This window comes from Peromyscus eremicus, chromosome 14 (genome assembly GCF_949786415.1).
Source record: "Peromyscus eremicus chromosome 14, PerEre_H2_v1, whole genome shotgun sequence".
Classification (NCBI taxonomy): domain Eukaryota; kingdom Metazoa; phylum Chordata; class Mammalia; order Rodentia; family Cricetidae; genus Peromyscus; species Peromyscus eremicus.
In genome coordinates this window covers 3,683,697-3,699,974 of record NC_081430.1, presented here as the reverse complement: position 1 = coordinate 3,699,974, position 16,278 = coordinate 3,683,697, and the positions used below count along the sequence as shown (strand labels likewise).

The 16,278-nt window shown below is 47.4% G+C and overlaps 1 protein-coding gene across 9 annotated transcripts in view; it reads right to left on the bottom strand.

Moving 5' to 3' along the window:
• Atxn7l1 (ataxin 7 like 1) overlaps nt 1-16,278 on the bottom strand; it is a 232,423-nt gene that overhangs the window by 44,760 nt on the left and 171,385 nt on the right. For 8 of the 9 annotated variants that reach the window (XM_059279071.1, XM_059279062.1, XM_059279063.1 and 5 more), the window contains one exon: nt 5,590-5,812. In XM_059279071.1, the coding sequence (XP_059135054.1) occupies nt 5,590-5,812 (223 nt within the window). Of the gene's footprint in view, nt 1-5,589; nt 5,813-14,837; nt 14,932-16,278 lie in introns of those variants that run through there. The other variant, XM_059279069.1, reaches the window with a different exon arrangement.

Genomic DNA, 16,278 nt, shown 5'->3' with positions numbered 1-16,278 from the left:
AATGGATTAAATATTCCTGTGAACTTAGATGTGCCATAAAGGTAAAAGACCCACAGGACCGCCATGACTGGAGGTGGGAGGAGACGGGGGGTGGGGGGGGGGTGGGGGGGGTAGGGCAGGAACAGAACCAAGAGAACATAAACTAGTAATTTTATAAATTAGTAATTATTGTGTGTTGAAATGATAACATTGTGGCTGTATCAGGTTACAAAAAATATATTGCTGAAAATTAATTTCATATTGCTTTTCACTCTTTTGAAGATGTCTGTTAGTTTAGAATGGGACACAGCAATTACACATTGTACTTCCAGTGGACACCACTAGTCCAAACACTTTTAGATGGAAGGCTGCCGCCCCCAGGAACTCATTCTGTCCCCTTCAATGGACCTATCTGGCTCTGTTTGACATTCAGTTCAACAAGTGTTAGTGACAGCAGCTCCTGGATTACACAACTGCTAACAGGTCACCATGCTGGGGACACCATGTCACCCCTGAGCAGGAAGAACGTGAAAGGTGTGGTGGACCACAAACAGAGAGCATCATGGGGACAGGGCATCAGAGGCAAAGATGAAATGTCACGGGCTGAGAGCAGGGTGGCAATGTGTCAGGTTGTTGTCCAGGAGGAAGTGAATGAGAAAGGACTGAGAATAAAGGGATCAGTGAAATGGGGCATAAGAACGGTGATGATTTAGACCAGGAAGACGGGGTGGGGGGATGCAGCAGAAGGAATAAGAGGATTAGCAGTCCCTGCTCCCAGGCCTCTCTTCCTGTCCCATTCTCAAGGGCCGTGCCTTTGTCCTTTGGCCTTTTCATGCCACATTCCTTTTCAGAAGGTCCTATGGTGTCAATATCCCGCCTATGTGGACGAATCCCAACTTCTGTTCGACCCCACCTCTCTCTTGACCCCCAAGACTAAACATTCAGTGTCCACCAGATACTTCTTTGCAGGTGTTTCTCAGACCCCTCCAGATGCACAGATTCTAATGGAGCTTGCCCACTTTTCCTTTGCTTAAGGGGGTGGTAGGAACAGTGACTCAGCCATCCAAGTCTGAATTCCTGCCATCATCCCGATACTTCCCTGTAGTTCAGCACTGTGTACACTGACCACTCGGCTGTGTGATGTCCTCTCCCATGGACATACCACCTCCTCAGTGTGCCACCACCCCTTCCTTGAGTCTAGGCTCTCACTATACCTCACTTGGACTGTGCAAAAATATCCTCCGTTTTCTCAATGCTTCCAGAATGTTCCTCTAGCCTTCCTTGATACTGCTGCTAGGGTGACTTTACAACTGAAAACTTCTCTTTTCATTCCATCCCTATATGGTCCCATTTTGCTGCACTCAGTGGGACTTTATGCCTGCTTCCTTGGATTCACAGCCCTCTTCTCCTCATGGGCAAACACTTCTGCCCATTCTGAGCCCTCTGCCTACAATATCCTTCCCACTTGCTTAAAAATAATTTTTAATTGAGGGAAAACAGACACAGCATAAAATTTACCACTTGGGCTCCGTTTTCGGTGTCTAGGGCTTCACTACAGACATCTCTGGCTTATGATTTAACTTAGGATTTCTGATTTTCTGACATGTACTTAGTGGTAACTACATTTTCTTTAGTTTTGTGGTACTGGGGCTCAACCCAGGCCCCCATGCATGGGAGGCATGCCCTCTACCATCAAGCTGTACCACCAGCCCAGAAACTAAACTTTGAATTTTGAGCTTTTCCAGACTATCCATAGGTGATACACTATTCATTTACGGTGCTGGGCCATGGCATTGGGCTGATGCAACTAGTCAGACCTAATCATATATAAAGTAGGCTTTTTTTTTTTTTTTTTTTTTTAGATATTTGCTCAAGTTAAGCTGATCTACACTGTCTGAGGTGCTTATGTTTTTTTCATGTGTGTGTATGCATGTGGGTATGGTATATTTATGTGTTTGTGTGAGCACATACATGTGTTTATGGGTGCATATAGAAGCTAGAGTGTGGAGGGATCGCCTTCCACCTTAGCTTCTGAGATGGGCTTCTCAGTGAGTCAGAGGATCACTGATTCGGCTAGATTGGCTGGCCAGTGAGCTCAGGGATCTGCCTGTACATCCCTTCCCCCACCACCAGACACACACTGCTGTACCCAACTTTTATGTGAGTTCTGGGAATGTGAACTCAGGTCCTCAGGCTTGTGCTGCAGGCTTTTCACCGACAGAGTCACCTCCCTGGCCTCCACCCCTTTTTATGTGGATGATGGGGACCTGAACTCAGGTCTCCATGAGTGCTTGTTGAACTAGAGGCAAGAAAAGTAAGTTCAAAGCCAGGCTCTGCACGGACTTTGTGTGTGACTTCGAGCTAGTCAATTAGCAGGTATGATCTCATTTTCAAGGCTAGTTTGTAATTCTCAACCACACCCCTCTCAGAATTTCTCAACTTCCTCATTGCCTACTAAATTAAGAGTGAGCCCTACCACCAAAAACCCTCTGTAAGCTGGCCCCAAATTCCCTACTTCAATCCTGATGACCCATTACCACCTATTACACCAGCTCTGGGACTAGATCATGCCTCTATCTTTGCTTAGTATTTAATATTCAACAATAACTAGGTGCCCACTATAACAAGCACCGGGGTGCACAAGGCCCACTAATGTTACATACAGAGCTTTGTGCAAGTTAAAAACAATGTCTGCAGTTCAGGTCCCCAATAGACCGACAGTCTTCATCCCTCAGTCACAGGGGTGCAGTGCACAACTGTACAACTGTGTGCTGCAGCCTTGGGAACCCAAAGGTAAATATGAATAGATCAGGAGAAGGGCACCAACCCAGGCTGACGACTCAAAGGGGTGGGCTGCCAGGCGAGGTCACTCTTCAGCCGTTCCTCAGCTTATCACGGGATAACGCAATCTTCGGTTTGCTATGTAAGTAGAAAGTTTTGAAAGCCAACATGTGTTTTTAAGTTTGTTTTTAATTTTACTGTATGTGGGTGAGTGTTTTGCCTGCCTGTATGTTTGTGTACCACGTGTGGGCCTGGCACCCTCAGAAGCCAGAAGAGGGCATCAGATCTGCAGAACTGAAGTCACAGACAGTTGTTAGCTGATACATGGGTGCTGGGAATCAAACTTGGGTCCTCTGGAAAGCAGCCAGTGCTTTTAACTGCTGAGCCATCTCTCCAGTCCCAGCATGAATGTAATACACCTACTCAGGGGGCTGGGAGATGCCTCAGTGAGTAAACTGCATATTTAGCGGGCAATAGGGAACTTGAGAGGGTTCTGATTTAGAATTCAGGCTTAGAATGGGACACAGAGATGCTAAGTGTGTCCTGAAGGACACACAGAAAGCCGGTGGCAGAGCCTGGGTTCTGAATCCCTTTTCTTGCTGAGTTCCTTCAACAACTGTTGCCCTCCACCTGCCCACCTTCGCCCCCTGCTGGACAGTGCATGTACTTCACTGCTGCCACTGTTGCTGTTCCGTCCACACCGGGACCCGGTTTCTTCTGCCCTCCAATGTGGACCAGTGGCTCTCCATGAACTCTCCATGCCTCCAGTGAAAGACAGGGACTGCTGAGGCCTCCAGCCTCACAGACTAGGAAGCTGCGGGATCTGCAGCCTCTCCAGTGTGCAGGACGGCCATTGTTGAACCACAGCGCTCCTGCAGCTAAGACAGTCCCCTAACTGTAGTACACACCCCTGTCTGTCCTGCTCCCCAGACTAAGGCATCTGGCCACCTGCTTCACTTCCCTTCACAGCACTTTCTACCCCAGCGACAGGCGCCTTGCCCATGGCAAGTCTTGGTGTTGAGAGGGTCGACTGTGCTGAAGGAGAAAACTGATCTAACTCAGCAGTCCCCCTGACAGTGGCCTGCTGGGAGAACGCTTTGGAGTGCCGTGGGACCACAGGACCCCTCAGCTGCCCCCTCCAAGGGTGCACTCAGGTCTCACTCAGAGGATCCTTGCCTTCTTGACTTGTCCGTAGGTCACTCCCAGACTCAGAAACTTTTCTTCTTTGTTTCTGTAGTGCTGGGGACCCCACCCATGCTACGTAAATGTTTTACAACCAAGCAGCACCCCCTCTGCCTGAATAAATTATTTTACCATTTTCATGCTTCCCCTGAATCTGTGTCTTTTTATTTTTTACACAGGGTCTCACTACATAATCTAGGATAGTCCTTGAACACCCCTCCAACAGTCCCCTAGCCTTAGCCCCCTAAATGCTGAGATTATACACATACACCACAACGTCTATCTCTGAAGAGCCATTTGTCTGATTTTCAAGCCAGATGAATCAATCTTAATCTCAGGTTATAGGATTTTGGCACAAATGGTAACATAATGCTAATGGTAGTTATCCTTAAACATGTGTTTGTACTCTGACCCAGGTATTGTGCTTGCTGCTGTCTACGAAGAAGCTCACTGAATCCTCACAGCACCCCATGGGGCAGAGCTTTTCTACGACTAGACTCATTACAGCACAGGAAACCGAGGCACAGCAAGATCAAAGGACTTGCTCAAGGTCACTCAGCAGACACACCTGTTCACAGGCAGTGATTCCTCAGCAGGCAAGCCCTCTGTTCTCTGGGGGCATTGAGAGGAGGGTCTGGAAGGTGGACGCTGCCACAAGCTGATCAGAGGTCACCAACTGACGCTCTCAGATCGGGTCTCTCCTGAGCAACTGTATCCTCACACAGGACAGATCTACGCCCAGCAGTTCACAAGAGAACACAGGTAGTGCACGAGGCAGGGCTGTGTGCGGCCACACCCCTCTCCCATCCCCCATCACCTGAGGCTCTTTCATTGATCTGGCATAATTAGCTCTTTATCAGCCATCATAATTTCCTGCACACAGCAGCCACCCATTGATGGATGACTGTATTCCACAGCTTTGCTGGGCAGGACGTTAAGTGCAATTAACTACCATTAATTAACGAACACCGTTTCTCTTTAAATATATAAATTAGACACACTCCACACTTGTCCCTTCTCTGTCTTGAGGAGGCCTGGAAGATAAAGTGGAAGGTGCTGTGACAAGACAAGCCAGTCCCAAGTGCTCTGTGTTCATCCTTCATATTTTCAGTGTGGTTTCCAATTTGTCTAGTCCATAGGGAACCTTCGGTGGCTGATGGTAGACTCCCCATCAGAGGGGTGACTTTCCCTTCACTTTTCCTTTCCCCAACTCCTCCCTTCGGTTAGTTCTAAGAGTCTCAATGTCCTCCAGGGACTGGGAGGAGAGGCCCTGGGGGGGACTGCTTAGGGCTGGGGCCCCATCACAGCCCCCCCCACCTCCATCACAGTCTGTGCATTGGTTGTTTACACCAATGTTTCTCTTCACTGGGGCAGAAAATTGAGAGGCAATACAGAAAGGGAGTCTCTCCCTGTTTCTTTTCCTCAGAAACAGTACAGCTCAGCTCTCAAGTACACACACTCTTCTGTCCAGGCATACAGCACTTTTAAGGTCCCATGCTCCCTCCAGTTACTAGAGTTTAGTAGTTAGCTTCCCCATGCCATCATTCTGGGTTCCTTCCTTAGTCCCCCGGATTTCTGAACATGACCCCCAGCATCAAAGCCAGAGTGTGAAGGCAGACTGCCTCAGCACTCAGCACCCGAACTCACCATGGTTTATCCCTTGGCCCCTTTGCAGAGAAGATTGTGTGCTGTTTGCTGCTGGAGGTAAGTAGATTGTCTTTGGGCGTTTTAAATGGCTTTGAGGTGCTGCTGACAGCGTTATGGCCGCTGAAACAGGCTTTCGTCTTTGCCTGTGCTAGTGATGTCCGGGAATTGGAGGCTGGAGATGCTGGAGAGGGAGAAGGCCTGCACATTGAACTGTGTCTTCTCTCTACGGGGAGAAAAAGAACAGAATTCAGCACAGCATCTGTGGCCAGTGGGTCCCACGTCCACACACACTGGTGACCTCGCCTGGCAGGGTCAGCAGCTCTGCAGCCTCTGACACTTGTTCTGATGTTGGCTTCAATGCCAACTAACAATGACTACAATCAGGACTTCTGTATCAAATGCTAACCCTGGGGTTCTCACGGGAGGTATTTCTATCCTTCTGCCAAACCACTTCCATGGGAGTAGCAGGTGTTACCTGACACAGTGGATCAACCACAAAACCAATGTGGTCCCCAGACAGCGACTGGGATCTCCCAGAGCGTGGAAAGGACAGAAGTGTTAGAGCAAATTCTCCAGCGTAGGAGCAACATGACTCAGTATTTGCCCTTTCCTGGGCCTGTAGGGACAGTCTGCTGACACATCCCGGTGGCCTCTTTAAGCTCACAGAAGTTCAAGAACACAACATATAGGATGTAGATGCCTGAAGCAGAACCCACAGGAGCAGTGCCCGGATTTAGGAGGACAGACACAGCTTCCTGTGGATCTACAGAAAGTTCTAGAGGTCTGGGCAGATACCTCACTTGTCACACACTGTCAGCTTCCATCTTCGTAGACCAACAGGGAGGAGGCAGCCCCTGAGCAGGACTGATGACACCAGGATCTGGGACCGTCCACATAGTGGTTGTTTTAAAGCAACAGGTTTGATAAAAGTTAATGGACTCTGGAAAAGTACGTTTCCACGTGCCAGAAAGCTTTGTACACAGTTCTGGGAAAGAAATCTCAAACTCTTACAAGATGTTCCTGAGATCCTAAGTCCCCTCTGGCTCTCCTGTGCCTTCAAGTAATTAGTTGATTAATGTTTGCTGAAGAAATAAATGATTTGGCAATAAAAGTCCCAGTGGGAAGAACTGGAGATCACGAATCTATTAGTCTGCACTGACAGTGGTAATAAAGGTGGAAAGAATGGAAATCTGTGGATACAGCCTCCTCCCAGCCAAGGCCTGTCTCAGGCTTTCTTCTGGGTGAAACATTTCTGGCTGCTGTGATAGGAGCCGACTGGACAGAAGAAAGCCAGAGTGCCCTTTGAGAGCAGTATGGGGTTCCTCTACCACCTCTCACACCAATGGGCTGTCAGGGTCTCTCAAAGTTGACTATTGGAATTAGGGGCTACAGTTTCTGAAGATCATCTGATTATTGGGCATTTTCATCTGAACAGCATTCACATTCTATCTCTATAGAATAACTGTGGGGTCATTGTCCTTCCCTAGCTCAGAGTAAACCCTGCATACATGCATCATTCCCAGAAGCCATCCACTGAAGGTTTTGAAGACCATGATCTGTTTTAATGGTATAGGAGAACAGAGGGCTGGGAGCCAGCACGCCCTGGGTCCTAACGGTGGGTTTAGGTGTGTTCACCGCTACGCTTGCTCTTGGTGTTCATGTCTTCATCTATACATGAAGTGGGTCCCTGGATGGTTCTCAGGCCTCTTTCCACTTCTTGATTTTGAATACAAAGCACAGTAAGACCTTCTCCTCATCTTTCATGATTCCTAGATGTTACAGCAATAATTACAGATGGAGCATTGAAATACTCACGTGAATAGGCTTGTCTTTGGGAGAACTTACTCTCTGTAAACTTGTCCTGGCCTTTAAAACCCCTTGTGACAGGCAGGAAGCAGCCAGGCATGTCTACCCTCCCCACAGCTGAGTGGCTGTAGGAGACTCAGAGAGGTCAGGTAATTGCCAAGGTCAGGACCAACAACTGCTTGAGGAATAGGGCCTTGGCCATGGGCCCAACTACCACTCAGGAAGGAAATGGGGTGTACTGTGAACAAGACTGGAGAACATGACATCACTAAAGGTTAGAAATGGGCAATACAAGTGGACTAGTATGATCTCTGTGAGGCTCACAAGGAGGACCTGGTTTGTGGCCATGATGGGACCAGAACCGAGCCCCCTTCAAGTCCTTAGTGTTTTGTGTCCTTCAGAAACACCTTTCTGAGCAATTTCTTTCTTCTTCTCTCCCCCCTCCCCCACACAGGATTTTGATTCTAAAATAAGATTTTATTTCTATCATAGCTCTTTCCTGTTTTTCTCTTTCGCCTCCACTCACTGGCCTGTCCAAAGCTGGTGGGGGTCGGGGTCTACGGAAACATCACTTCCTAGCCTTTGATGCCCAAGTAACAAAAATCTTATTTTCCTAAATTAATGGTTAAAAACTGTTGAAGTGGTGGGTAATGGAATGAATTGGGAACAACGTATAAAGATACACATTCAGCCAGCGATGGAGACATACACCTTTGACCCCAGCACTCGGGAGGCAGAGGGAGGTGGATCTCTGAGTTTGAGGCCAGCCTGGTCTACAGAGCGAGTTCCAGAACAGCCAGAGCTATACAAAGAAACCTTGTCTCAAAAAAACCAAAATATAAATAAAAAATAAACACACACATGTATGAAAAATACTGTATGATACCTGCTACACTTTGTACAACCTAAAAAAATTAATTAAAACTTGAAGTTTAAAAACTGATAGAAGTAAGCTGAGATGAATCAGAAATTGTCAATAATGTACAAGAATGGGGAGCAGGGGAACACTGGCGACTCTGAAATCACCCTCATAGAGAAATTGTGGTCTTGGCCCATATATTATACTGTTCACTGGTATAAACATTAAATCAATGATTTTTCTTGGTTTTATGGGTTTTTCCCTCCATAAGCCACCACCACCCCTCCCCCTCTCTGGCTTGCTGAGACAGTGTCTCCTGGCTGGCCTTGATTCACGAGGTACTTGTGGCTGTGGTAACCTTGAACTCTGATCTTCCACCTCAACCTCCCAAGTGCTAAAATTATAGGCCTGAGCCACAACACCTAGTTTACAGGGTGCTCGGGATTAAACCTGGGGCTTTGTACCTGCGAGGCAAGCACCTCCAGCCCCCACATATCCTTCTCAAATATCCATTGGAAAGAACAAGTTGCATATAAGAGATATTCATCAAAACCTGATGATCAAGTTTTGTGATTTGTTTAACACGTAATTTTATATTGAAGTAAGTAGGCAAGAGAAAACATTTCACTCTTAGGATCAGTAGCCCAAGAGAAGTCAGCATTCCAGTCCTCTGAGCTGTAGGAACAAGCCTGACCCCTACTGGGGCAGGTGAGAAAAGCTGCAGAAGCCTTCAAAACGGCAGAACCAGAGGTCAGAGCTTCACCGCAAGCACAGTTTTCACACACTGAACAGGAAGACCCTCGTGGGCACCATCTGTGGGTCTCCAGCAGGTGAGGACCTGCCTGTTGAAGCCTTGCATAGCTGCGTCTTTGGGTGGGGATGGTGATCCAAGTGGGTCTTTGTTACATACAAAGAATACATTGATGCACAGGCAGTCTTCTGGGGGCAAAGCTTCCAATGTGTTTTGGTCAAGTGCCTGCCTCAGGTAGACCCCTATCCTGATTCTAGTTCCACTTGCCCTGCTTGGAAAGGGTTTACAGGACATTGTATTCTTCATTCACTATGCAAATAATTAATAGACTTAAGCAATGTTAGAGAGAAGGATCCTTCCCCTCAAAATTTCTGTCTTTGCGATGTACACAGCTGTATTAACAAAACTGTAATCAACTGATATTTTCCACAATTCTTCAACTAACATTGTTTTATGTATATATGCATATCTAATTCCCATGTGCTTGCCGTATTCAGTCATTAACATATTGCAGAATATTTAGCTACTCTCTTCCTGTCTGGCATTCTAAAATCTAACACTTAAGTGATTTAGTACTTTCTCTTGAGGTAACATAACATTCCCAATGTGAAAGCTTGCATCATTTTACATCTCCTACTACATACTTATTTCCAGACCATAAGCCATTATGCTCTAAGTACTTACTGTTCCCCTACCCACAAGAAATCAGAATTTCCCTACAAGACCACCCACACAATTTAAATACTCAACACATTAATAAAACCTTAACAATGATCTTGGACCAACCTTAGGTCCAGCACTTCTGTCCTTTGGCCACTCATTTACTAATATACTCTATTTATTATATTTATTACCAACTTTATATTAAGTATTTTCTGGGTGCTCAGAACTCTACTACATACCTGATTGGCTTCATAGCACTTAGGTTTACAAGTCCTTAAATGACCTATCATTATTTTTTTCTATAGTTGAGGAAACTGAGGCTCAGAAATACAGTGAATTGCTCAAGGTATGGTGATATGGGTGAGAATGGCCCCCATAGTCTCAGGTATTTGAACACTGGGTCCTCAGTTGGTGGGGCTGTTTGGGAAGGATTAGGAGGCATGGCCTTGTTGAAGGAGATGTGTCACTGGGGGTGGGATTCAAGATTTTAAAAGACTCACGTCATTCCCAGTCTGCCTCCCTCCCTCTCTCCCTCCCTCCCTCCCTCCCTCCATCCCTCCCTCCCTCCCTCTCTCCCTCCCTCTTCCTTACAGATCAGGATGTGAGTTCTCAGCTGCTCTTGCTCTGCCACTGTGGACTCTAACCCACTGAAACTACAGACCTAAATTAAACATTTTCTTAAGTTGCCTTGGGTCTTATCATAACAGAAAAATAACTAGACATGAAGTCACAAAGCCAGGCAATGTACAGTGGATCTGGAAATGTCTTTAGGACCCGAGCCCTTTATTTTTTTTTCTATAGGATTAAGTTAATTTTCATTTAAAGAACAGGGTGCATCGGTGTAGAGACACATGCCTTTAATCCTAGCACTAGAGGTGCAGATCCCTGGGGCTAAGGTCAGCCTGGTCTACATATGGAGTCCCAGGCCAACCAGGATTGAGTGAGGCCCCTGTCTTTAAAGGGGGGCATGTAGAGAGATGGTTCAGCAGTTTTTATGAGTACTTATCCTTTTTACAGAAGACCCAAGTAGTTCACAACTACCTGTAACTTCAGTTCCAGGGAATCTGATGCCCTATACTGACCAAGGCACCAAGCATGCATGTGATACACATACGTGCAGGCAGGCAAAACACATAAAATAAAATGAATAAATTTAATAAAAAAAATTTTAAAAACAAAACAAAAAAGGACAGGGGTGCTAGAAATGTAGCTCAGAGATATGCTTATATAGAGAGATATTAGATATATTATTACATATTATATAGAGAAATGTAATAGAGATATATATATATATATATATACTTGGCACACCACAGGAGGAAAAGTGCCTGGAAGGTGCCACCGTGTAATAAACATTCAATGATGCTACCCAGGCCTAGTAGTGTTTTCATATTTCAATTGTTAATACCAGCTGTGTACCTCACCTCCACTGCTCCTCTTCCCATGAATCATCTCAGCACTTAATTCCTCTCTGTTCTCTAAATCCTTTTAATCTGTAAGTCTAGTTCTCCGTGTTCTCCCAGGCATGGACGCCTTTCCCAGGTGGCCTTTCCTCTCGCTGATGACTACATTACATTTAGGGTTCCTTTAAGCCCATGTCTCAGCTCAGCTCTCTTCCACTTTGATTCGGAAGAGGGGGCTGTGGGATGGAGATGCCTCCCTCTCACTTCCTAGGGACATTTCAGAGGGTGGCTAACTCCCCTAGGGAAAGGAGAATGAGGCCTCAGGAAAAAGATAGGAAAGCCTGAATGAACCCTTTGACCTCTACTCACTTTGTTCCCCAGGAAGCCAAGCACTCCGCTCAGCAGCTGTTCTTCTCCAGCCCTTCCACCCCCAAATATATTCCCTAAATATCCAGGTAGCAGTCTGGGGGGCGATCCTGGGGAGCCACAGACCGAGGAGTGAGAACCCCATTGCCTTCCTAGTTAGCTCCCTTCTTCTCTGAGTAGTTTCATTTCAGTGAAAACTCAAAATCCTCCCTTCCATGTTCTTTCTGTCTGGGGGATATTTTCATGCTCACAGCATCAACATCCTGCATCTAGTCCTCTACAGAGATGTCTGGGAAATGGCAGAGCTGGCCGCAGGCATCCAGTGCTGCTCCTGACACTACTTTTAGGAAGAAGTTGGGAATTTTCCAATACTGTTTTTAAGGAACCAGCCCTGTCCTAATAGACCAGGAACACCACCAATGGCTCACTCCTCTGACAGCCGCAGCCCTGAGGGCAGCCAGTGAGAGGGCCATTACCCACATTCCATCTCATCACTGGATTCCATCTGCTTTGGCCACTGAGGTGAGGAGATGTCTCATAAAGGACACTCTTGAGTTCCAAAGGGAACTCCATTCAAAAGGAAACTAGGTGGGTTGGTGACATGGCTCAGTGGGCAAGGATGCCTACTGTCCTGCGTTTGATCTCCAGACCCCACACAGTGTCGAGAGATCTGACTACGTCAGGCGCAGTGCATGCTGCCGCCTGCTCTCTTGAACATCCACACAACTGTTAGCGTCTAAGCAATAGATGGGAATGGAAGCTTAGCTCAATTACGAAAAGAGACCGTGTTTACGTAGGCGTTGGTAACTGGGAGGAGAGTTGCCTGCCTGGTCCCAGAGCTGATGTCCCTTTCTCCACATCATTTGCCTGGGATACTCTCTTCCCTCCACACTCTGGAAAGACAGCGTCTCCAGCGGGTCTGCAGAACGCATTTCCCCTTTCAGAGGCACCCGCGTTCCTGTGCGAAGTTTGATATCAAGAACTGCTCCTTATCTTGCTCTCTTAGAAGCGCTCTTCCCCCACCTGATCTTCAGTTCAGCATTTGTACTGAGGCACGTGTTTCTGGCACCAGCCACTCGCTGCTGGGCAGAATCTGGGGAGTCCCAGGGATTTTCCGGGACCTCAAATAATTCCACCAGCTCTCGGGGATGCTCTCATGAGACGCTCAGCCTGGCTACAGGGGAAACTCATGAGAAGCAAGCACAAGTATAGTTGCTAGGGTACTTTTAAGGGATTACATTTTTTCTGGAGGTACCCCAGTGATAGATAATAACAGGAAGTGATAATATAGCCTTTGATCTGGTAATCTGGCAAGGTTAACTTGAAAAAGAGACTTCAAGGAAATATCCCCAAAGGGGTGGGAGGAGGTAGGTGGGGGGAATAGCTCAAAGACATTTTCAGTAGTGTTGCTTACAGTAATAATTTTTTAAAAATGCTACAAACAAGACGATTGAAAATGACTGGTAGGAGGGCTAGCTCAAGCTGAGAAAATGTGGAATGAAGTAAGACACAAATCTACAAGAAATGGAATGCATCACCAACACTGAGTAAACATTAATCGCCACTTAGTAATTAGTAAAAGGATGGGAGGGGACAGGGAAGGACTCAGGACCGACTGTGTGCTGGTTTTGTTAAGGTCATACAACGTGGAAAAGGATAAAAATCAGCCAGAGTCAGCCCAAGCACTGCAGCACCCGCAAACAGAAAGGACAAACTGAAAAACAGATACAGGTAGGAAGGTGAGAGAAATGAGTGAAGTCCAACTTCATTCATTCATTTCTTCTACTTGGAAAGCATTCCTTGTCACTTCCTGTGGCCCTGGGATGTGAGCACCGCACCAGTGGAAACTGCTGACTCTTGGTAACCAGAGAGTTTCTGACACGTGGGAGATAGAACTTTCCAGGGCCCAGGCTGGCTATCCCATTTCTCCTCTGGGTGGCTAGAAAACAGACTTGCCTTTCTGAGGGCAGCTGCCTTTCCTGGCCTGCTCACCTCCACTTGCAGCTAGACACTGTCTTCCTAAAAGTCTACGCCGTTCTTGCCAGGTGCACACACCTGTAATCCCAACACTTGGGAGGCTGAGGCAGGAGGATTGAGAGATGGGACCAGACTAGGTTCATAGTCTGAAAACATCAACAAAGAGCATTAGGCTTCCCACTCTCTTGGATAGTGGCAAGCTGACAAGGGGTCGGTCCTCCTGTTCTGCGGTAGCCTTCTCCACGGGCATCTCCCTGCTCTACAACTACTGGACACACACAGTGAGCTTGTAGCTCTGGCAGCTCCCTGCCTTTAGAGAAGCCACTGAGCTCACCTTAAACAGACAGAGCTGACCTCACCCTCAGCGAAGGCCCACTGAAGGGACAGCCGCAGCCAGATGCTGGCAGGCGAGAGGCACGTGCCTACGTATCTTTGAGAAGTCCTGACTGGCTGGCATTCCTAATACTGAAAATACCAGAACAGCTGGATTCCGTGTCTCTGACTGTCTGGAGGCACTATCAATAGCCTCTCCCCAGGGCCTGGGGCTATGCACACCAAGGCTCCTGTCTGCTGTGGACATGATTAGCCCGCAGCTCACAGAGATGGATCCTGGAGGTAGGAGGCAGAGACGAGGCCCAGGCCTCTGTGCAGAACTAGAGCCCCAAACTGCACTTAAAACAAAAACATTCTGAGGTGATGTTTATGCTCCACCAGCTTTGGGAGTTAACAGAAATATGGACCAAACACTATGGTCTCTGGAATCAGAAAGATCTAGGCTCAAATCCCAGCTCTGTCACTCATTAGCCCTGTGACTTGGGCTAATAATTTAACCCCCAAACTCCAGTTTCCCTATACTTAATAAGGAAGCCATCACCCACATCAGAGATCACAATTTGGGAGGAAGCCTCTGGCACACTGAGCCCCTCCTCCAGTACACAAAAAACTGCTGGCTTCACTGTCTTATACACGGGCCCACCTTGAGGGCAGAAGTCTTGTTTATCTCGGGCATTTAGCACACACAGGTCTTGCCTCTCAGTGAGTACTCACTACATTCACTGCTAAATAAAGAATGTTGGGTGGATCAATACAGGTAGAGATACACCACAATGCCAACTCACAATAGACAAATTAATATAAATTTCCTGATATATGAAAAGGTAGATTTAAAAAAAAAATCACAGGTGGTAGCTTTCCTAAGAAGACGGATCACAGCCTTCTCCCTACCCCCAAGTTGAAAATTTTCCATTCACATGAGTCCTGGGAGCACACTGTTTGAGGACACGGGTTGAGAGGCAGAGGCGACCTCTGCTTTATTTCCGTGTCAACCTCCAACTTGGACAGCACAGGGCCCTGGTCTCCTCCAAGAGAAGGTACAAAGTCTCTACTCAGTGCTGAGCTCCCAGTGTCACTCACAGCCACTCACCCAGCAGGTTGTCATGGTCCCCCAGCAGCCACTAACGGAACCACGTCTGTTCTCCTTGGAGTGGCAGTTGGCAGTGGCAAACAGGAAGTTGTCTTGAAGCAGGGTGTGGTTATGCCTGTCAACATATGCGTACAAAGACGCACGTTTTCCTCCCCCTCTCTACTCCTTCCTCTCTCTCCTTTCTTTTGGAGAGAAAAACCTGAGTTGTTTTGTTAAAAAATAAACTTTTATTACTTTCTTTACGACCAGCCATCACTACCAAACAAACAAAAACCTGAGGTAGAAAGGAGCCTACAATATAGCAGAGACCTGTCTTCCCTTCTATCAGTCACTCACTCTGTGGCCTATTTGTGAGGAAGCAGGTGCCTGTGAGTATATGAACTATCCTTTTCCTGCTCTGTGGACACGCAGGAAACAAAATTCTAGCTTGAAAGCAAGCCACACACACACTACCGATCATTGTAATAACATGGAGACAGTGGACTGCCACATGATATATTTGGGGTCCATAGTGGACTGGCCACATGATATGTTTGAGGCCCACTAGGTCCAGGACCATATATGAATAGGAAGGAGGGAAAACACAGCCAGGACTTTCAAGCCTTGTGCACCACTTGAAAAGACCCCGAACATTTCTTAACCGAGATGGCATTTGAAAACAACAGAGAAAAGCAGTCTCTCAGTGTATAAAGGCACGAAGTGCTGCTTGAGCTGCATGTGGATGCTGCAAATTGTGGATGACGAAAGGCAGGAGGGGGCATGAGAGCCGGCTTTCCCAATGCTCGCAAAGGTGAGTTATAAAATTTTCCACTCCTCTCCTCCCCAGACCCAAGGCTTGAGCCTCCAGAAGGGCTGTCCGAAATAGACCAGTACCCAGCCTCCTACTCCTGCCCTCTTTCTGAGGCAGCTGCTGTCCCCACCGCCTGCTCCAGCTCCTGCCCACAAGTCTACACAGAAACTCATCTCTCCGAGTGCAACCATAGGCTGCCAGCATGCTTTGCCTGCCAGACTTTCTTCTGTGACCTGCGTCCAGCCCCACCTTCCTGGAGGGCAGGCCACCATACCCTGTGTTCACACTTACACTTCCCGGAGAGGCAGTCTGGCCGTTTGGATAAGGAGGCTGAGCCAACGACATGCTGGGCAATGGCCCTCTTCTAGTAGACGTTTCCTGGCTGTGGGCCCTGGCCAGTCATAACGCTTCACTTCCCCTTTAAGAGAGCACGCCCAGATGAGATTGAGGAAAGACAGCAAGAAAAGGCCAAGTAGTCGGGGTGCATCCTGAATTCAGCAGATGAATGTGGGTTTTCCTGAATCTCACACATGAGGTGTGGTCAGAAGCAGCCAGCTTCTCAGAGGCTCAGGGGAGTTCTTTCTAGGTGTAGAGGGCAGGAGTTCTCCTGCAGTCCCCAGGACTGTAGCCATACTCAGAGCTGCTGTTCAA